This window comes from Telmatherina bonti (genome assembly GCF_933228915.1).
Source record: "Telmatherina bonti genome assembly, chromosome: 19".
In the NCBI taxonomy this organism is placed as follows: domain Eukaryota; kingdom Metazoa; phylum Chordata; class Actinopteri; order Atheriniformes; family Telmatherinidae; genus Telmatherina; species Telmatherina bonti.
In genome coordinates this window covers 16,312,007-16,333,361 of record NC_136617.1, presented here as the reverse complement: position 1 = coordinate 16,333,361, position 21,355 = coordinate 16,312,007, and the positions used below count along the sequence as shown (strand labels likewise).

General features: G+C 40.0%; 1 protein-coding gene across 4 annotated transcripts in view; it reads right to left on the bottom strand.

The window, feature by feature from the left end:
• The window catches only part of ash1l (ash1 (absent, small, or homeotic)-like), a 36,841-nt gene that overhangs the window by 8,730 nt on the left and 6,756 nt on the right, over window positions 1–21,355 (bottom strand). For all 4 annotated transcript variants that reach the window (XM_079258461.1, XM_079258464.1, XM_079258462.1 and 1 more), the window contains exons 4-19: window positions 16,702–21,115; window positions 8,896–9,577; window positions 8,571–8,744; window positions 8,368–8,462; window positions 7,882–7,955; window positions 7,681–7,726; window positions 7,124–7,232; window positions 6,747–6,953; window positions 6,445–6,591; window positions 4,052–4,160; window positions 3,545–3,694; window positions 2,949–3,019; window positions 1,540–1,706; window positions 1,200–1,352; window positions 953–1,007; window positions 469–601 (exon numbers count right to left, since the gene is read on the bottom strand). In XM_079258461.1, the coding sequence (XP_079114587.1) occupies window positions 469–601; window positions 953–1,007; window positions 1,200–1,352; window positions 1,540–1,706; window positions 2,949–3,019; window positions 3,545–3,694; window positions 4,052–4,160; window positions 6,445–6,591; window positions 6,747–6,953; window positions 7,124–7,232; window positions 7,681–7,726; window positions 7,882–7,955; window positions 8,368–8,462; window positions 8,571–8,744; window positions 8,896–9,577; window positions 16,702–21,115 (6,786 nt within the window). The remainder of the gene's footprint in view (window positions 1–468; window positions 602–952; window positions 1,008–1,199; window positions 1,353–1,539; window positions 1,707–2,948; window positions 3,020–3,544; window positions 3,695–4,051; window positions 4,161–6,444; window positions 6,592–6,746; window positions 6,954–7,123; window positions 7,233–7,680; window positions 7,727–7,881; window positions 7,956–8,367; window positions 8,463–8,570; window positions 8,745–8,895; window positions 9,578–16,701; window positions 21,116–21,355) is intronic.

Below are 21,355 nucleotides of genomic sequence, written 5' to 3'. Positions count from 1 at the left end.
GAGAACTGGACTTTTTTTTTCTAGCAGTGGTTCCTCATCTCATTCTGGAAACGTTTACTTCTGAATGTTGGGGAATTCCAAGCACAACCTTGCTAGTGGAGCCCAACTGGTTGATACTTTCAGATTAGTTTATTTATAAACATAAAATACTAATAATACAAAACTTAGTAAAGCATCTACCTACAGCTCATGCAATAACCACATCAGACATAACATGTGCATAGCTTCCATGAGTCCTCAGTTACAGTTTTGCTGCTACGTTACAATGCTCCCCAGACTAATTCATTTTATCTTAATGCAATGCAAGGAAGACTGCACAACAATCATAATTAATAATCTCATTTCATAATGTCTTATCTCATGATTTAAGGAACATCAAAGGCTTTATTCTTGTACCAACAACATGTGATGTTAAACTGAAAAGGGGGAGGACTGTTATTGGTAGCACTTGATGGCACACCTGCCTACCTCAGCATTGCGAAACACTTTGAGCATGTCTGTGTCAAATGCCTCCACAGTCTTATAATGGCCGGTGAGGATTTGCTTCTCAATGGTGCTCAGATCCAGAGGGTCAGACACCTTCTCGTAGTACTGGCTGTTCCTGATAGCACACAAAGATAACAACATTAGTCCCTCTGAAAGGTTTATCATCCTTTTTAAAGCATAAAAGTCAATGTTGAGTTCAATCACTTTGGCCACCAAATCTGTGGTTACGACAGCTTAAGTACCACGTTGAAATAAGAAAGAGCTGATATTGTTTTGACACCAACAGATTACTATCGATACTGGAGAAGAATCAAAGCACAAAACACTTTTGACTTAAAATGCGTAGCAAACAGAAAAAACTGCCACACTATGTGGGTACTGACAGATCAGATAAAGTAACAGTGTTATCTGGAGAACTGATAAACATTATGAATGCATCAGTCAACATGAAGGTTTGCTGTCTTACCTCTTTCTGGATGGGAGGTTCACCAGTGGAGCAGCAAGTGTCTGGCCGGTTGAGTCTGATGTAAAACAAAACAGTTACATTATTGTCATCCTTTTTTAATCACTGTGTCTGATCATTTGGTGATAAGTATTTATGTACTGAAAGATTTGTTTCAAACACCAGGCCAGTCTTCAGATCAGGCTAGAGGTCACAACAAAGACCTCATATCTTAGAAAAGTAGAGATACTGTGTATGTCATTAAACAAACCCTTGTAGCTGGTGATCATGTCACAAATCTCCTTGAAGATGTGTGCAAGGCGTGCAGTGCGTGTGACTTCTGTGTTTTCTTCAGCAGCAGCGAGTCTCCGTGTGCGTACCGACCGCGATGTCTGCAGAGCTGAGAACTGCGTCAGGAACACATCTGGAAACACAACATGGCTATTATGTACAATCTGAGATAAATATGCAAGAGAGCCGTATACAGCTAACTCAGACAAATGCATTTACAATCATCAATGCCTCTTAAGTATTGTCTTCACTTCAAGTTCTACTTGACAAGACTTCTCTGAAAATTTTTTATCTCCAAAACTTAAAGCTTCTGGACTCACCTGACTTGATGTTGCCATCGTCACGGATAACTCCTCCCCAGCGTGTATACATAGAGAGGCTGCTGGCATCCCTTTCTCTCTCACTCTCTCTCTTCTGCAATTCCTGTTTCTCCCTCATCTTCTCCCAGTTTCTCAGGAGGAAAACTCTGTGGTTCAGCACAAACTTTCTGGTGATTGAGGGAGAGAAGACATGAGTGTTTTCACTCTTAAGGACATTTAGCCACTTTCTCGCTGCATTTTCTGGCTCAACTTGTCGCTACATGCATTTGGTACTAAAAAATGGGAAGGATTGTGTGTTGCACCTTCTAATAACACGGCCTTGACAGAGAAAACAAGTGTGGACTTTGTGACTAGATCTGTGTGAAGAACCTGCTGGTCATGTTTTCAGAGTAAGCATGGCATACTTGAAACTTGCTTAGGGTCTGCTAAGAAAATGAATCAAGAAAGAAACCCAATTCCTAAGTTTTTAAGTTCTGTAAATAGTTTGTTGATTATATACTTGGATTTACAAATGACATTTAGGGATGCACCGATACCAATATCAGTATCAATATCGGCTCAATACCATGTGTGTGTACTTGTACTTGGTATTAATAAAAAGTGTTCCAATAACATAACTCGATAATAACACACTAGTCAAGCCAATGCAGATGTATTTGATGACATGCTTCGGACGTGTTTTAAAAGAAAGAAATGCCTTAAATGTTAAAATGTAACATTTTTTGTTACACTAAAAGCGAGATCTTTGTTTCAAAATCACACATGTATAGTTGTATTTGGGTAAAATGTGCTAAGTCAAAATAAAACTTGTTGAATTTGTTAGATCTGTAATGTTATTATATTTGCATTGGTGAGGAAATTTAAGAAAGGATGGGTAATTTATTACAACCAAATGAAATCTTACACAGTTGTAACAGCAATAATAACCATAGTCACAATAATATTCAAATAAACAGATTTGGTATCGGCAAGTATCAGTGTCTGCAAATATTCAAATTTCAGATAATCGGTATTGGATCGGAACGCCCAAAAAGTGGATCGGTACATCCACATTAGAAGACAATGTTCTGTATAATGTGTATGCAGGAGGTAAGCACTGCTGCGGAAAGACCAAAACTCGCAGCGTTCTGTCCAACTAATCACAAGTATTCCATACTTGGACTTGAAGCTGTATAATGTAACATAGCGCTACAATATTTAAAAGAAAGCACAAATTGTATAAAAAAATAAAAACATAAATTAATTAAAAAAAAAACAGTTGTCAATCAGAAGATGACAAAAGGAATTAGAATTAGATGTTATCTATAAGTGAGGAATTTTAGAAGATTCATTCATCCAAGCTTTACAGATATAAAGATATAATATGTGTATTAATGATTTGCTCTTATGTGCGATTTGTGTGGATTTACTTCTCTCTGTTAGACATGGGCTTCATGATGAGATGGGGATAAAACTTGCTGCTGTCACTTGACTCTTCTTCCTGAAAACATAGAAAGTGGCATTATAAACAACTCCTCTTTTCAAAGGAAATATGAATTGGCCTATAAACCAAAAAGTTGTGCATGTCTTCAGGTAAATTCACTATGAATTTGTCAACTCACTCAAAGCCACAATTATTATTGTTCAAACTCTACATGTAAGATACAATATTGAAAGCAGTAAATTTCAAGTCACAAGAGTAAGTATAAGCCTTCAGGTAGACTGAGTTGCTTTTTAAAGAAATTTTGTGGACCTCTGTGAGCACCTCTGAGACAAAGAGACATTTGTGTCCTAAATAAATTGTGCACCTGATATTTAACAAGACAGCGCCAGTCTCAGACACGTCTTTCATTGAACAGGTAATAAGTAATCAGGTCACACCAGGTAATAACTTTGAGTGGAATTTCCTCTGAATTTTCAAGGAAATTGTTGCTTTACTTTCACAACAGTATGAGCAAGTCATTGCAGAAAGACAAGTCACAACTCTAAAAAAGTTAACTCTTCGTTCTGTTTATTCATCACTCACTCGTTTTTTCAGTTGGTGTTTTGACTTCCTCTTCTCTTTAAGACGACCCAGTCGACGAGCTCCTCCTGTTTTTCCAGGCAAGCCGTTAATACGCTGGCTCTTCCCTCCGATGATGCCCCGGCAGCTCTCTGAGCCACATTTACACACTTGCTGTAGTGGTAAGCAATGACAGAGCCAACACAAAGAATGATTATTTGGTGTGGGAAGCGGAAGAAGAGGCTGTGCTAAGACAGAAGATTCAGCAATGATATCCTTCCAACAGATGAGCAAATGTTGACAGAATCTTTGTTTTTATTTATAATATACAAAAAAAGTTTTAAGCTCTAATTCACTCAAAATGAACTTGTATATATTTTTTATGCATTTTTCCCCCTATTGTTATCAATTATTGCTAAAAAGTTGTAGGGCAGGACATGAACTTGTTTCAGCTCCTGAAGGGATTGTTTGTAAGAAAAGATTTGAAAATCACTGATCATAAAGAGAAGAAAATGGTCACTACTGCTTTACCTGCTCTTCTGTATTGAATGAATGGAAGTTGTAGTCATAGGTGAGTTCAGTGCCACTGCTGATGTCCTTTAGAGCAAAGAGACCAATCCTGTACACCCCATTCACTGACCTAAAAAACAGAATTAAATCACTGAAATAACTTTGCAAAGGCAAACATTCAACCTTGTAAACATGCTGATTTCAAGTAAAAGAGACACATTTTCCTAGTTCAGTGCAGGTTTGGGCCTGTTCAGAATTTATTGAGTCTGAATGTCACTTTTGTAGATTTCCAACTCAGTTTTAACATTTTAAACTAAATGCTTTCTGTAGAAGTTTCCCTCACAGGGATTATTGAAAATGTTTCCTCCTTGACAGCTGGGAGTGACATTGTTAGTAGTTTAATTGAGTTTTATTTCTCTTTTTTTTAAATTATCTTTCAGTTTTTTCTTATTTAGTTTCTTTTCTTATTTTGCCATCCCCCATATGTCCTGCTCTCCTTGCTTCCTATTCAGTGCACACCTGGTCTTACTTTGCGGATTGCTCCGCCGACTCCTTCTTTGGTTAGTTCTCCTCCACAGTGTATAAATACCCATTGGTTTCTTTGGTTCTCTGTTTTCATCATCATCATCATCATCATCATCATCATCACCATCATCATTGTGTTGTCTTGTCTTTGCTTACGTTCATCATCATTTTTCTCTGTAACCTGCTGTAGCAGGGCTTTTTGTTGAGGACCAATAAACTTTTAACGCCTTCATCAGCATTTAGGTTTTGTCCCCAACCCACAACACACTGTGACACAGAAGTGTCTTAACTCACAGTGTAAAATCTCATTCAACCCCCCTTGCTTTTATTAATAACATTAATTAAGGCAACAAAGGCACATCAGTCCTTGCTCAAAAGTCATGTAAAAATGCCCAGTGGTGCTATGTTTTAGCTAATTGACAGTTTTTCTATAAGTTTCAGTGTGATTTCTAACAATACTTGACTATTTAAAAAAAAAATAAAATAAAGAAGAGGTAAACATAAACTTCCTGAAATCAGGTTATCTTGTCTTGATTTTAATCGTACATCTCTATCTCTGGAGTATGTTAAAAAGACAAACTAAATATTTTAAAAACTGGGACAAAATGGAAAGAACTGTTGTGGCAAACAACACTGTGAAATTTTTGGTAGCTTTGGCCCTGCTACCCTCTGGTCTTCTAAGAATATACTCCATTTGATAATTTATTCCTTCTATGGGGGTGAAATGCTGGTTCAGCACATTGTTTTCAGGCACTACAGCTGTATCTGAGGACTGGCTGCATATAATCTCTCTTCTCTGGTAAGATGGATGACTCGTCAGGCTTTGTGCTGAAAATCCTCCACCCTTGTGGAGTCTTATTTCAGCTGAGCCCCTCCACATAAGGTACTCATATACACAGGCTGGTGCGCTGGATTATGAGCTGGTCTGTGCTGGAGCACAGAACCCTTTAAAGACATTGGCTGTCCACAATCAAATCCTTTGAGTGTCAAATGGTGTTGACACGTGCTGCACAGTCAGTTACAACAGAAGTAAGTAGCAAACAGTGGTCCGCATAGTCAGGTCTCAAACTGCTGTGAATTCAGCCGTGCTGTGAGAACAGCCGCTCAGGAAATCAGTGAACTGTTTTGGCAAGGTTCAAGGACTTGAAGCTATTATAGTCTGTGAACACTAGCAAGAAGTGAGATGATGTCCTCAGATTACTACCACACAACCACAAGGGGTGTGAGTTTCACGGTGTAGCCTTTTCATTTTCAGTGAAGTGTAGCTGCTGCATGTGTCTCTTATTGAATGCTATTGTGTAAATCCCACAAACCAGAGCATAAAACATTGCCTTGTTTATACTGTAACTACTTAACAATGTCTCAGGTTAAACTGGTGTCTTACAAGTCCACTCAGGCATGGATAAAAACAGATACACTTACAATTGTCCCTATGGACAAGATGCAGAAGCAAGACTTTTTGGAGCCTGGTCTAGATTATTTAATTTAAAAATTTTCCAATGATTTCCATATTTGGCCATTTCCGGTGTATGTATCTAACAGTGAGAAAAGGAAACTGCAGACCTTAGGCACAATAAAAGTCTGTCTTTCAACTCAACGCTTTTAGGTGCCAGAAGTACACAAGACAACAAAATAATTAACCAAGCATGAACGATTTTAAATCTGATTCTCTGACACTATTTAACAGCATGCCTTTTTGTCCTTTGTAACCAAATAAACCTCCTAAACTGAACGAAAAATGAACTTTTACAGCTATTTAGAATGAAAGTTGTAATCAGTCTTTCTCATCACAGCTTAATAAATATGGTTTATACTGGGTCCATCTGAAAGACAAATCTCTTGTCTTGGTTAAAACCAAAAGCACCAAAAAGCCAAAACTTAACACCCACCACTTCTGCATCTCACAGTTGGGTTCACAGCTGTGGTTTATGAAGCGTGCCTCATTGCCCATTCGGTAGCTGTCAATCACCATGCCGCTATCCAGGTTCAGACAGTAGTGGCCACTGTGGGAGAAGTACTGCTCCATCATACGGCTCCTAAGACATGGTAAATTTGAAGCAACACAATAAAGGTTGGGTTAAACTGACTCACAGTGGGCAGAATACACACTTTTTTTTTTTTTTTACATCCATAGTAAGAGGCAATCATATTGAAAGATATGTCTGCACATTAAATAAGCTGATTGTCTCACCTGAACTCCTGCTCACTAACAACTTCCCCCAGATACTCGATGATGAACTGCCCAGAGCGAAGACTCTCCTTGGTGCGGATGCCCCAACCCTTTCCCTCGGCCCGGAATCGCTCTAGACACTGAACCCACTCATGTCTCTGGATGTGCTGGTTGTCACACTGATCACCACATGGACATGTGCTGGGAGAGCACTCCGCAAAGCTCATCCTGCAAAAATGTGAAAAAAAGAATAAATAAAGCTGTGACTGACATTTCTTTGTTGTTTTCACATCATAGCTGTCTTCTTAAACACCACTGATCATGGAGAGCCCCTTTTTTAAATACATCATTATCCAATGACAAATCTATGAAAAGGTGAATTATATGAATGTCTTTACCTATTCAGGCAATCATCCAGACAGCCTTTTTCAGCCTGGGTCTCAGGAAGTCTGCAGTTACATGTAGTTGTTTCATAACCAGAAAGAGGCTTCACATCAACATAGACATCTGAAACACAAAATCAGGGGATCACCATTTCACATCTCTATATTTTTGACACCATCACAACATGTTCTATCTTCTGTTTCTCATGTGTGCCAAAAACTGCATATAAATTAGTTCAAAATAAAATTAAAGCAACAGCAAAGTAACGGCAAATCAAGTATCATTAAGTATAGAGCTACAGATTAGAGTGGAATTGGTAGCAGAAAAAAGATGAGCAACATCTGCCTGAGATCATCTGAGTCAGTGATCTTTCAAAAAGCAGCTTAAGACACATCTTTTTAATCTTGCTTTTAATTAGTTTTATGTTTTCTTAATGTTTTATGTTGTTTTAAAATTTTTGTGTTTTGTTGTGAAGCGCTTTCTGATTTTTTTCATCTTGAAAGGCGCTATATAAATAAAGATTTACTTACTTACAACGTGCATGTTTGAAATCAGCAGAACAGTTACTCACTTGATCTTATCTTTTTATAAAGGGGGACATCAGGCCTCTTGTAAAGCTGAAAGGCAAAGGTATCACGGTAAAAACTAAAGTTTAATGACAAACAAGTACTTACACCACATGAGCTCTGCTTCTAAATCTACTATTGGACAGTTTTTTTGCTCTTAGCTTAGCAATACCCTAAAAACACTTGTGCTCAAGAAAATTGATCACCTGATCATGTTTCCACAACCATAGGATGTCATAAGGCAACTGGAAATCAATGCGCTTCTGTCTCAGATACTTCCCTGAAAACAAAAAGCAGGGGAAATTTGGCCCAAGAAAAGAAAGACATAAGTTTGTATCATAATAAGAAAGTTTTGTGTATAGTCTCTGCATCTGCATTAGAAAGTGAATGATATTATGTTTCATTTTATCATAAATATTGGCAAGATAAAAATAATAAGAACAAAAGGGGAGCTGTTCTTTGAAAGGCTTTTCTAGATAATTTTGCTGAGCTGGAAATTCCGAAGAAAAAAATAAGCATTTCTAGGTTTTACTGTACTTCTCAGTAAGTTATTCACAGAATTACACTTTAAGGCGGATAATTTTAATTAAACACGCAGAAACATGGCTTACTTGCCAAAAACTTTAATTACATTGAAACATCAGACTTCTATGATAAAGGACTGGTTAATTAATAACTACATTCAAACTCACCAACATGTATTGGAGCAGGAAACAATCCATATTCATGTTCTCCAGGTATGTATTCCAGCTTCTCTTTCTTTAGCTGCAGAAGCTGACTGCGGGGGCTGCACAAGAAGGAGAAAAAAAGCAATAGCTCATTATCAGGTGAAGAAAACTGAATGGGGCTTTTTCAAATAAAATAAAATAAAATAAAATACATGCTTATTACTCACTCTTCAGTCTTGTACACATCAGAGTACAGTCCTGCTTTCTGGAACTTCTTCTTCGGGGGTCTGGCTGCTCTCTTTTCTCGTTGGCTGGTCATTGGCACAGATGAAGTTTGTTCTCTGGAGATGGTGCCTGAGCGCTCTGGGGAGCCCTGGCCATCTGGCTTGCTTTCTATTGGGCTAAAAACAGAATCATGAGTTGGTTTCAACTGTCAACTAGACTTAAAGTTTCTGATACCTACAAACACCCAGTCTGAGCATTAGCATTTACAATTTTAGATTTGAGACTTTAAACTATAACAATGCAACAGTATTATGAAAGTTTTATTACCCCTGAAAGTGCTGCTGCTCTTCTTGCCCAGGCCAGCTTCTTCCTGTTCCAGCTCTGGACCTTGCTACTAAGTTTCCCAAGTTCTCCTCTCTCTCTGGTATTTGTTCCTCGGTCTCTTCTACTATCCTGTCCTCTTCAACCACCTCCTCCTCCTCTTCCTCCTCTTCCTCATCCCCATCTCTGTCCCAGTGCTTCCTCTTCTGACTTTTTCGACGTTGTCCCTTGACAACTGACTCAATGGTATCTGAGACAGCGTCACCCTCCCGCCCTCTTCCTCCCACCAGCCGTTCTCCCCCACTGTCCCTGTTTCTGGTCAGATTCAACTCAACCACTGGGTCTGGGGATGGTGGTGGGGAAGGCAGTGGATATTTCCTGGGACGTCCTGGGCCTCTCTTCTTCACCACATTGTTTCCTGTGCGAGCTTGTCTCTGCAGCTTTTTGGCACGCAGAATTTTGTTGACATGATGTAGGCTGTGTTTGGGTGGCTGTGTTCGATGGGAGTGGTGGGGAAGGGAGGCATCAAGGCAGCAGTCCTGAGAGGGAGAGAGGCAGGAGGAGGAGGATGAGCTGTGCAAGTGAAACAGAGAGGGCTGGTGATGGTGCTGATGCCGATGGTGGAGAGATCCTTCAGACCCTTCAGGGGTTGGGAGAGTAACAGCTCTTGTCAGGATACCTGATGACCCTGGAAGAAGAAAAAACAAAGTGATGCAGCGTATACAGCATTACAAGATTATATTCTTTTATCATGTGACTCCGCTGACTGTGTGATCTTTATTTTACTGGACTCAACTGCTGCATTTGATACGGTCCATCGCGATATTTTAATCTCACGTTTGGAACATTGTGTTGGCATAAGAGGTGTGGCTCTGGAATGGTTCAGGTCCTATTTACAAGACCGAAACTTTTCCATTTGTCTAGGGGACAATGAGTCCTCCTGTGCTCCACTAGCATATGGAGTCCCACAGGGATCCATTTTAGGTCCAATTTTGTTTTCTTTATATTTACTCCCTTTGGGCTCAGTTCTTAGGAGATGTAGCATCTCCTTTCATTGTTATGTAGATGACTGCAAAATTTATCGTCCCCTTAAATAGAACGATGGGCCTTCTCTCAGTTCTGTCCAAACATGTCTGAGGGATGTCAAATCTTGGATGGCACTAAACTTTCTTAATCTAAATTACTCCAAAACAGAGGTGGTGGTGTTTGGTTCCGGGTCTGCTGATGTACCCCCTATCGATCTGGACCATTTTAATTTATTTTACTAACCAGAAATTGTGAACTTGGGTTTTAAAATGGATTCTAAAATAAAGCTTGACAGCCATTTGGTCAGTCGTTAAAACTAGTTTCTTTCATCTGAAGCAGCTGGCAAAAATTAAGCACTTACTGACATGTCTGCACTTTGAAACAATAATCCATGCCTTTGTAACCAATTGGCTTCTGCAATGCACTTTATTTTGGGGTGAGTCCATCGTCTTTATCTTAACTGAAGCTGGAACAAAATGAAGCTGCACGTCTTTTAACTGGCACACGTAAAAATGAGCACATCACCCCGGTTTTATTATCTCTTCACTGGCTGCCCGGGCACTTTAGGATCCATTTTAAGCTGCTTTTATTTGTTTTTAAATGTTTGAATGATGCTGCCCCACTGTACCTCTCTGAGCTCCTCCATCCCTACAGACCCTCTCGGTCTTTCAGGTCAGCTGACCAACTACTTCTGTCTGTACCGAGGATGAAACGGAAGCTCAGAGGGGACTGGGCCTTTGTGGTGGCAGCACCTAAACTGTTGAATGAGCTTCCTTTACACATTAGACAGGCCTGCTCTGTATCTGCTTTTAAATCTTTACTAAAGACCCATTTGTTTGGCTTTTTTCTGCACAAAAAGTTGACTTTTTAGATCTGTTTTTTTTTCAATTGTTTTAATTTAATTGCTTTTATTTTTGATTGCTTTTAGCTGACTGTAATTTTTAATTGTCCTCGGTGTATGCTATTTATTCTGAGTTTTTTTTTTTGTTTTGTTTTGTTTTGGGGTTTTTTTCTAACCCCCCCACAATCTGGCACTTTGGTCTACATTGTTGTTTTTAAAGTGAGTTATAAATAAAGTTGTATTGTATTGTATTATATATGTCAGAGACATTATTAGTGATGACAGCTGGCATGAAGACTGTGATGTACTGTGCAGTTTTCCTATGTAATCTTTAACTCTCCTCTTTCTTCACATCTCTTCTTACATTTCTATTTGTCTTGCATGTATTTTTACTTTTGTCTTCCAGCTTGCCCTTCCTCAGCTTTTCAGCCTGACAGTTTCTCTTTTGTACATATTTTTCTTAGAATTGTTCTTCTGTTCTTCATCACCCCCACTTCCCACATCTTTCCCTAAGAAAATAACTTTCCATTTAGGTTTTTAAGTTTTTCCATTGAACTTACACTTATCTTAGAAATATAAGAATGATGATTACCTATATAACACCCTCAAATACTACACTGTCTGTTCTTATTAATCTTGAAGTAGTGACAACTTGCTCAAATACTTTCTTGATTGACAATGTTTTATTCAAATGTATCAATGTTAAAAGAATATTAAAAGAATGCTACATATTCAAACGGATAACGTAAACATTTCTTAAGAGAAAGCTTTTGTGAAAACTAAAGGACAGTTTTAACAGAATGAATCATTAATCAGTCATTAAAGATAAAACATCACTCAAATGAGTAAATCTGAACACTGCCTATGTGACCAATGTAATTCTAGGGTCAACGTCAAACTCTCTTTTACAAAAATTCAAGAATACACACATCACTGACATGGAGTTTCTCTTGTATATATATTGTTGTATATATTGTTCATACAGAGTTGAGGCCTGCAGATCAATGTAAGTATACAGTGGCGTTTTTATCCACTGATAAAATTCCCATCACTTGAAAAGTAGCTTATTGTCACATACTTAACAGTGATGTTGGTAGGTAAGCATCTACTGTTGGTAGGTACTGCATCCCTGACGCATTAAAATCTAAGAGTGTAAAAATAAAACTCACTAGTCACATCCTGTGAACACACCAAATTTTTCCCATGAAAAAACGACACATTGTGAACAACTACTGCTTAAAATCAACGTAACTAGCAAAAAAGGAAACTTTGTTTTCAGCAAGCCAGACAAATGCTGTCAGTCTTCTGTGCATCTATAAGATGAGCAGACGTGATCTCTGTACATACAGTATGCCAACATGCTAGTTTAGCCACAACAAGACAACTAGCCAGTCACTGTGGATTTCATTTCAGCATTTAAAGATAGAAACATAGTAAGCCCATTCATGTAGATGTTTCAATGTTTAGGGGATCTGCTGCTCACTTCCACTTACTTCTTCCTGATTCTTGTCAATTGTACTGTTAAATTCAAGAGTTTAACACTACAATTTAAGAAACAGAAAACAAGAAATGAAAAATAATAATAGTTTTCTTCTTCTTTTGCTTTAACTGGGGACCCATTGAATTTTACAGGGACCCACTCGAATCATCACCTGTGGGTCCCAGGGACTTACAACACTGAAAAGGATCAACATCACTGTTGACACTGTATAGAGTTAAAGACTGGCTTAAGATTATCATTTCTTCAGACATCAGTCTCTCTAAACCTTACCAATATCAGACATCAGACAATTCCAATGAAAGCAAAGATTTAATCAATGTGGTACTATGAATCATCATGTTTTAATCACTGCCTGCCTAATTTAATTTGGTTTGTGAATTAATTCATTTTCATTTCAGACTGGAGACTTGACTTAAATTTTAAACAAATACACATATTTTTAAATCAACCTTTCTTTCATGTTCAAATACGACATATGAGAAGAAGCAGGTGAGAAGCGAACATATGGTGTACACTGGCACTGGTAGACGGTAGGATGAAAGCAAATATATAATGTTTCAAGTATCTCAGTACTGAGTAGACTGTCCAGGGTTAACCACTGTGTACAGAAGTCAGAATAGTATTTAGAATACTAAATATTTGGATTATGTTTACTATCCACTTCTCTCCAACTTTTGGCTCTACTACTGTATTTTCAGCTGTTTTTATTTTTATAGCAGCAGACAAAAGGTTGGACACAACCTTCCTGTTCTTTTTCTGTAAGTTACAGAAAAAAGTATAATCTTGTTAAGGTTACTGTTTTTTAGGGTTGGGTGTGTGTAATGTTAAATAATGTATGAAGTACTCAAATTACTTTTTTCTGGTAACTATGAACCTTGAGAGTTCGTTTAAAAAAAGAGATCTGTTACTGGTCACTTTCTCTAATGAAAATTAATTTATTAATGTGTGACTACATCAGACTTTTTATGTTGTTGCAACAAAAAAAAACACTGTAAAAAGGAAGCCTTGGCATAGTCTGTCTTTTCTCTTTTTCAGCAATCAGTCCTTCACACATTCATGTGCATTTGCAGCTCAATCACCAAGCAAGATGGCAGAAAAGATGTTGGAGGTTTTTACATTATTTTGATTTTGTGAGTGTAAAAAGACAGGAGCCACTGCGGTGAAATGCATTTTGTGACTGGTTGATAACAAGTGGCTGTCAGCAAATATCAAAGTTTGTCAGCGAAAAACTCCACATCTCTGTTGAAGAAGCATCTATAGTCAGAGCATAGCTCCAACACAACCTCGCAGAAACAGTGGTTACCTTTCAACTTGTCTAAAGTTGCAACTCCAAGGAAAATTATTTAATATCTTGTTGTTTATAGGGTGAAGGAGACAATAAAGACAATGTAAAGTCACCGTCTTTCTGTTATATATAAGAATCGATAAGCTAAATGTATTATGACCTACACATGTCAACAGCACTATGAGATAATTCACCTTGAAACAGACAGTGTAATGCAGTAGTCATCAGCAGTCAAAAATTGTTCATAACTTAAGTGAACACAAAACTGCAACTGCTACTTTATAACACACTTTAAAAACAACAGCGTTGACGAAAATGCAACATTGTGGGGATTTAAAACTAAAATCAGAATAAATATTATACAAGAGGACAATTAAAATGTAAAATACCACTTCTAAAAGTAAAAAAAATTGCATTTATCTAAAACCAATCAAAAATAAAAGCAATAAAATAAATAATAATAACTACTAGGGGTGATTTTTCCGATTCAATTGAAATTGCGATTCGCACAATTCTTTGATATTGCTGATTTTTGTAGATTAAAAACAAAAAAAAAAATGTATAAAACTTTTTTTTGTGCTCGTCATTTTTCTTGATTTTAATCAGGAAAAAACAAAGCCAGTAGCCAGATCATTATTCTGCTGCTATAATGCTCAAGAAGACAAGTAAAAAGATCAATAAAAATAATAAAAATGACAAAAATTTTAATGGATTATTTTTATTTATTTGGGGAAAAAATCTTTTTTTTTTTTTTTTTTAACAAAAAATCAATCTTAAAATTGTGAAGCAAAAAAATCCTGATTTTTTATTTTTCGATTCGATTTTCCCACCCCTAATAACTACAAAGGAGTGTTTCTATTTGATAGTCTAACGTACTCAAACAAGTGTGACTTTTCAACAAGTGTAACACAGTAATGTAGCTACTTACTTCCTAATAGGACTAATCCTGTAATCTCATTTATCACTTTACGAGTAACATTAGTCCAATACTCCTCTCAAAAATATATGGTGGGCAACTGGTATACCTGAACAGCCCAAGCAAAGTCTGTGCGGGTAGCACAGATACTTTCTCATTTCATATACTGAATGAACAAAAACAGTCAGAACTGTAAAAGTCTACATGCTGCCTTATCCTTGGCCTCTCTTTCGCTGCCTTTTCCCCACACAACTGACTAAACACATTCTTCTCTGCCAGTGTATATTTATCTACTTCTGTCATTCGCCAGTTGTCTTGCGTGCCAGCTCAGTCCCCAAACTCCCCACCCATGGCCTCCCCTACTGTCACAGTCCCACATGTGACCGCTGGTTGACCCCAAGTCCTGAGCTTTAATCCAGGATTACCTTGGCTCCATTTGAACTGCACAGTACAGCCTCAATAGGGACCTTTTGACTTTCCATGATAAAGACATGCACATTAACATTGGCTTATAATCATTACCACTCATTCTACCAGTGGCTCTCTCTCACACACACACACACACACACACACACACACACACACACACACACACACACACACACACACACACACACACACACACACACACACACACAGTACATCACAGCTACTCAGCAGGCATAAAGAGAGATACACAAAAAAGAAAAACTACTGCTGAGGAAGTGTGTGCCACATTACAAACATTAGCTAAGCTGTGGTGCTGAACATGGTGATGATGGATAAAACTAGGCCTCATATTGTGGGCTTTTTGATCGAAACATATTATAAAACATGAGATAAAGAAAAATAAATCTCCACCTTTTTAGCAAAATTACATTTGCCAAAAATTCTGTCAGCTGTGACCATTCATCCTCATAGTAAAGTCAATTCAAATAGTCACATATGCTTCTATTACCAAGACAGTAAGACAGTAAACATAAGTAAAAGCTACTAAATGTCAGACAATAAATGCAAAGGGGATACCCCCGAATCTTTCAAGAACTTTTTTTTTCCAACTAAATTAAGTGGACCTTAGTATCTTGTTCCTATTTTCATATGGTGGACAGCTGAAATAGTAACAGAGGCATAACTACTCCTTTTCCAATGTTGTTTGTTCTACCCACAATTGAGGTATGGATGTTTCAGTGGTAACCACAGCACAATCTCTCAACACACAACAAAGGATTTTCACAAGGCACACTTGAGGATGCACAGAGATCAAGCAAAAACATCTGAACGCCTACTCGCTGTGCCATATGGCAATGTTTGAAGTGATTAGTTCTCAAAAAAATAAGCCAAGAGCTTGTGATAGATCTAACTGACTGCATACGGTGCTGGTTTCACCATAACTGCCAGACCACAAAGCTCATTCGACATTAGTCAACTCTATTCAGACAGAGAAATCATAATACAGTTATATCTGAACTATTTTTGGTACACAAATGACACTAGTAACCTTTAACAATGTCAAAGTGAGTTTGAGTCAATGCCGTGTTTCCCCTACCATTATACTGGCACGGCGCCCCGCCTCTCCAACGAGATTCACTACCCCCACTAGAAGGTCAAGTTAATTTAAGTCGCTTTTCATCTATAAGAGGTTGCACTCCATACTTTTATCAAAAAAAGTAAAGTCCAATTTTATTTATCTGTTTTGAAATGATGGAAAGTTGCTCTCTCTATGTATTTAGAGTGGCTACATTGAATGTAACATTCTTAGTCAGGAGATTTAAGAAAGTTAAACTTCATTCTGCCCTGAGTTTTCTTCTTTTCTATTAACAGCATTTTTGGCAATGAACCTGGGGGGGGAAACACGGAAATAAACAATTAACAGTTTCCAATATCTTATTTTGATGGTCATGTAAAAGGAATCAATGTTTTATAACAACATTTATCTGAGAATGTATTTAATTATTGAGTGTTGTCACATAAACATATGTAAATTGAATATTATCAAATCGTATTTAACCTAATCAAACAAATTGATTTGATCCAGGAGTTAATGGAGATGCCTGCCCCTACTTTGTTGTGCTATATGGTTCAATGTCCATTAAGACCATTAAGATTCGACTTTTTTCTGTTTAAACACAAGGGACATTTAGCTACAACTGTTACAGTGTTTTTACCATATTCTAACACTTGCATTAGTTTATTATTGCATTATCTGCTGTAGGCAGCCTAGTCACACATATCAATACAGTTTTACTCAGTCAAATTTGACTTACCTGAATTTCTCCTCTCTGCTGATGTTGAGCGGTCTTTCCTTATTGCCCGATCAATGTGGGAAAAGTTGCTCTCTGTCCCCGTCTTTCTGCTCCTGCTTCCCTTCAGTGAAGTGCGGGTGAGAGCAGAGGCAAACAAATTTGTAAGATTTGGAGAATCATGTGCTTCTACATCATCTGTGGGTGTTAGAGGCTCCTCATCCTCACTGTCTGAGCAGCCTGCTGGGTCTTCGGCCCGTCCATCTGAGAATGAGCCCTGGCCATGTGCCACTTGACTCCGTGAAAGCTTAGAGTAGTCCGTTTCAGAGCTGCCCATCCTGAACCAGGATTCTACTGGATGGCCTTTAGAGCTGTTACCCAGTGTAAGCCTAGAAGGTCCGAGACAGGACAAGGAGCTTTCTTTGCGCTTGTACCTTTCTGCAGATGAGGAAGAGGAAGAAGACGGGGAGTTGGCAGAGGCAGCAGCAGCAGCTTGCTTGCTTGCTGTGGTACTGGAGGTCTCTCTTCCAAAGCGGCATCTTTGTACAGACTCTCCCATCCCCAAACCAACAGCTCGTTCTCCTTTACCTGATGATCCTTTGTCAGAAATCCCTGCATTAACCCGGCTCCCCGATCCACTCCTTGTTGCTTCATCCCTGTCTTCTTCAGAGCAACGCTCTCTGTGTTTGTGTCTATGTTTGTGTTTATGGTGCCAGTTGAAAGAAAGCTCAGATGACATGGGTGGGAACAGGACAGGGGACCTTCCTCCTCCCAAGTACTCTTGCCTTAGCAGCTTATGTTTTTTCTTGTGAAATTTTGAGGGATTCAGTAGAAGATGAGAAGGGTGGTGATGATGCAAGTAAGATGTGGGGGGAGGAGGAGGGAAAGATGTGGAGTGGTGAGAATGGTGGGATGGGGCTGTATGAGGTGACTGGTGGTGTGGATGAGGATACAAAGCACTTGCTGGAGGATAGCCTCTATAATAGCCCAACCCCAGGGGCCCAGATGAGTAAGGAACCCCATAGGAAGGGTGGTAGAAACCTCCACTTGAGAGTGGAAACCCAAGCCCAGGTACAAAGGGAACTTCAGACATAGATTCTCTAAGTTTAGGAGGCCGTCCCCGTTTCTTCTTCATGTCTGGTTTACGAACATAGTGCAACGGATCACAAGAGTATGCAGGATGGGAGTAGAACCTGCCAAAATTAACCCTGAAGATTGTAGGCAGCAGATCCCTGTGAACATAATGATGCGGTGGAGGGCCACTTGTGCCTCCTATTCCACTACTCGCTCTGTTCCCCAACCCTGGCATCCTACTTGCTCCTGCTGCTATGCCTATTCCACTGCCCAGTCTATGACCTGTGGGACGGTGTGTTATTCGAATTTCACTTAGCATCACAATTATTTCATCCAGCTCAGCAAGGAAATCTGGGTCAAGCCGCCGAGACCTCATCTGCAAGTATTTCTTCTTTCGTTTCCTCTTTTGTCTCTTAAGCTTGTCGTAGCCAGGGCATCCATGACTACGGCGTTTACACTTGTGCTTATGTTTCTCCTTGTGGCCCATTAAAGAAGAGGCTGGCGCTGCTGGGTGGGGTTTCCGGGGATCAGGTGATGACCTTGCGCCATGGGGGGAAGGAGAGGGTGAGGGATGCTCCATAAGCACACCAGAGTGTCGGCGCCTGCTTCTGGAATTAAGACTCATTCCTTGAGCCATGGCTGAACCGATGACACTCGGCATTAATAATCCACTGCCCATTCCCGGCAACATCCCAATCCCACCCAAGCCACCTGTCCCTCCAGCTTTCTCACCACGGTCAGATGTGCTGTTATTGTCGGTTCCTATGCCACTGTCGCTGGGCACTGTCTCCTCACTGTGTGACTCGCTAACTGGGGATGGAGTAGCTTCTTTTAGCTCACTAAGAGGAGCAGGGGAAGTGGGATGGAGTGGCCTGGGAGGAGAAAGCTTATGATAATGGTAGTGCTGCCTGTAATGATGGTGATGGTGAGGATATCCACGGTAAAATGACTTTTTCTGGGAAGCTGCAGTGGTCATAGCAGCTGACGTAGAACCCAGTAATTTATTTGGGGCTGAAAAGGTGGGGGGAGGGAAGGAGAATGTGCTGTGGCTATGATGGGAATTAGAATAGTGAGAGTGACCTGAAAAGTGCACAGTGCCTGGCTCCACAAAGCTGGCATCACTGATGGGACTATGGCCTCCACTAGATTGTGAGATGGAAGGGGAGGGAAATACTTCTGAGGAAGTGAGATGGTGCTGCTGCTGTGACTGTGTTTGATGATGAAGATGGTGGTGATGAGGTGAAGTGGTGTTTGGAGATAGAAAAGGCTCTGGCGATGACGCTGAAACATTAGCCGCTGTTTTTGGTTTACGGCCTCTCCGCTTACCCATGTATATTGTTCCCTTTTTACTGACATTAATTTGAGGCCCTAATTTTACCCCAAAAGAAGCAGCCAGGGAGGATAATGACTGGGATGCAGATTCTCCAGTACCAGACAGTCCACTACTGCTGACTTTAGGAGTGTCTTCTGTTCTTGGACCTAAAAGGATTTGACTGAGAATACGCTTACGTTTCACACTTTTCATTTCATTGATCTTTCCAATTATAGTTTTCATTATAAGCTGCCCATTTCCTTTGGTGTGGAACCCTTTGTCGTTTATGTCTCCTGCTTCTGGAGCCAATGTAGGAGGCTGACCCTCTTGGGGCAAGGTAGGAGGAAGGCGCTTGGGGCGTCCACGTTTTCTAGGTAGAGGTTTAGGAGGGTTTAAGTCCACCTCTGGGTGAAGAACAGGTGGGTCCTGCTCTTCTTTGGACTTGAGCAATGATGAAAAGACCTTGGAGGGGACCAGCTTTTTAGAGAGGTTCCCAGGGGATGATGCATCTAGCCTTGGCATTTTGGACTTTGGCCTTCCCCTTTTCTTAGGCTGGGGTGGGAAGAGCTGTGACACTGCATTTTGTGGCACAGGATTTGGTTTGATCTTATTTGGGTTGGGAGGCCTGCCTACTGGTCTTTTGACCGGTGGCAATGCTGTTTCCAAGTTTGAAGATAAAGGCAAGGTGGTTTTGTTCTCACTGAATGGACTGTCCTGGCCTGATCTTTGACTCTGTGTCTTGTTCAGTACACGAGTCCAGCGGGGTTTCCTTCCTCTGCGTTTTTTAAGGGGTTTGTTGTCCTGCTCTGCAGGTGAGTCTATGGATGAATCAGGAGAATCATCTCTGAGAGGTGTATGTGGGCTCTCTTCATCATCTGGCTCTGATGGAGAAGGTGCCCTTTGTCTAACAGGCTCAGGAGGACTGTTAGTTCGACCAGGTCGACTCATATCTTGGTTGGGACTGCGTTTACTTGGACTCAAGCTCTTCCCCCTCTCAGCATGCAGTGATTGATTACCTACTCCTTTGTCTTTCCCCTCTAGCTTTCCTGTTGCTGTTAAAAGAGGGCACTTGGTTAAGTCTCTGGGGCTGTCACTGTCCTTTTCCCTCTCCCCTACACAACTTTCTTCTACCAGGGATGGGGACTCCCGTGTCTGGTGTCCTTGTGAGGGAGCAATGGAGCCGAGGTTACTCATTGCATTCACTGTCCTCTGCTCAGCTGAGATGAAGGAGGAGGATGAAACCGCACAAGATGGAGCAGATGTGGTGTGTGGTAAGCCATGAATAGGACGTGACTGTAACTTTGAAATACTACTGTTGCTGTTGTCAGTGTTGCAGTCCTTTGACATGGCTTGCAGGCGGTTATTGCCATAGGTGAATGCAGGGCTGCTGCTGCGACTGCTGCTGTTGCTGCTGCTCATATTAATGCTGTTGTTGTCGCTACTTGCTATAACTTTTCCAGAACCATCCAGGTCATCCTTCCTAAGTGGCATAAGGGTGGGGGAATTTTCTGGGAAGCTGTCTTTGTTCCTAGAACCGTAGGGTCGACCAGGTGGTCTTGATACAGGGGGAGGAGGAGAAAGGTGCACTATTCTTGAATATGTGTTTCTGTTGGCCATAGCCCTGTCCCGTTGCTTGGCTGTGGGCGCCATGAAGCCTGAGCTTGGGAGAGGAGGAGTGGGATCACTCTTTGCCAGTTTGGTTGGCTTAGGCGTCTTTGATGGTGGACAAGTTGCAATAAGTTGAGCTAGTTTCTCAGTCACTGTGGGAGCGCCCCAATTTTGGGAAGCCTTGTCCTTGTCTCTCTGACCCTCTGTGCTATAGGTGTAATGAGGTGGTTTAACACCATCAAAGCTAGGTTCTTTTGATGCAGGTAGTGGTGAAGAAGGTGAAGAAGTGCGGGGGTTGCTTTGTGGAGTTGGTGTTTTCTTCCCCGAGGAATGTGTTTTGCTGTCTGGTGGAGGACGATAGAGGTTAAGGGGTCTCTCAGGTGTGGTAAGAGCCGCTTTTGTGTCTGACTTTAAATCAGGCTTGCAATCAGTCTTTGGTGGACCCTGCATAAAGAAAAATAAGCATTAAAAACAATTTTCAAACTAAATTAGAAAGCGACATAAGAGAGCTAAGAGGTGCTGATTAATTAATAACTATAGCAATGAAATACGAAGCCCAATTTCAAAATTATATGGTAATATACAATTAAATACAGTAAAAGTGCAACACAAAAAACTCTAAAAGCAGAGCAAACACGCAATACAAATACCTAGTATAATATACAGACAAAGCCATTCAGTAGG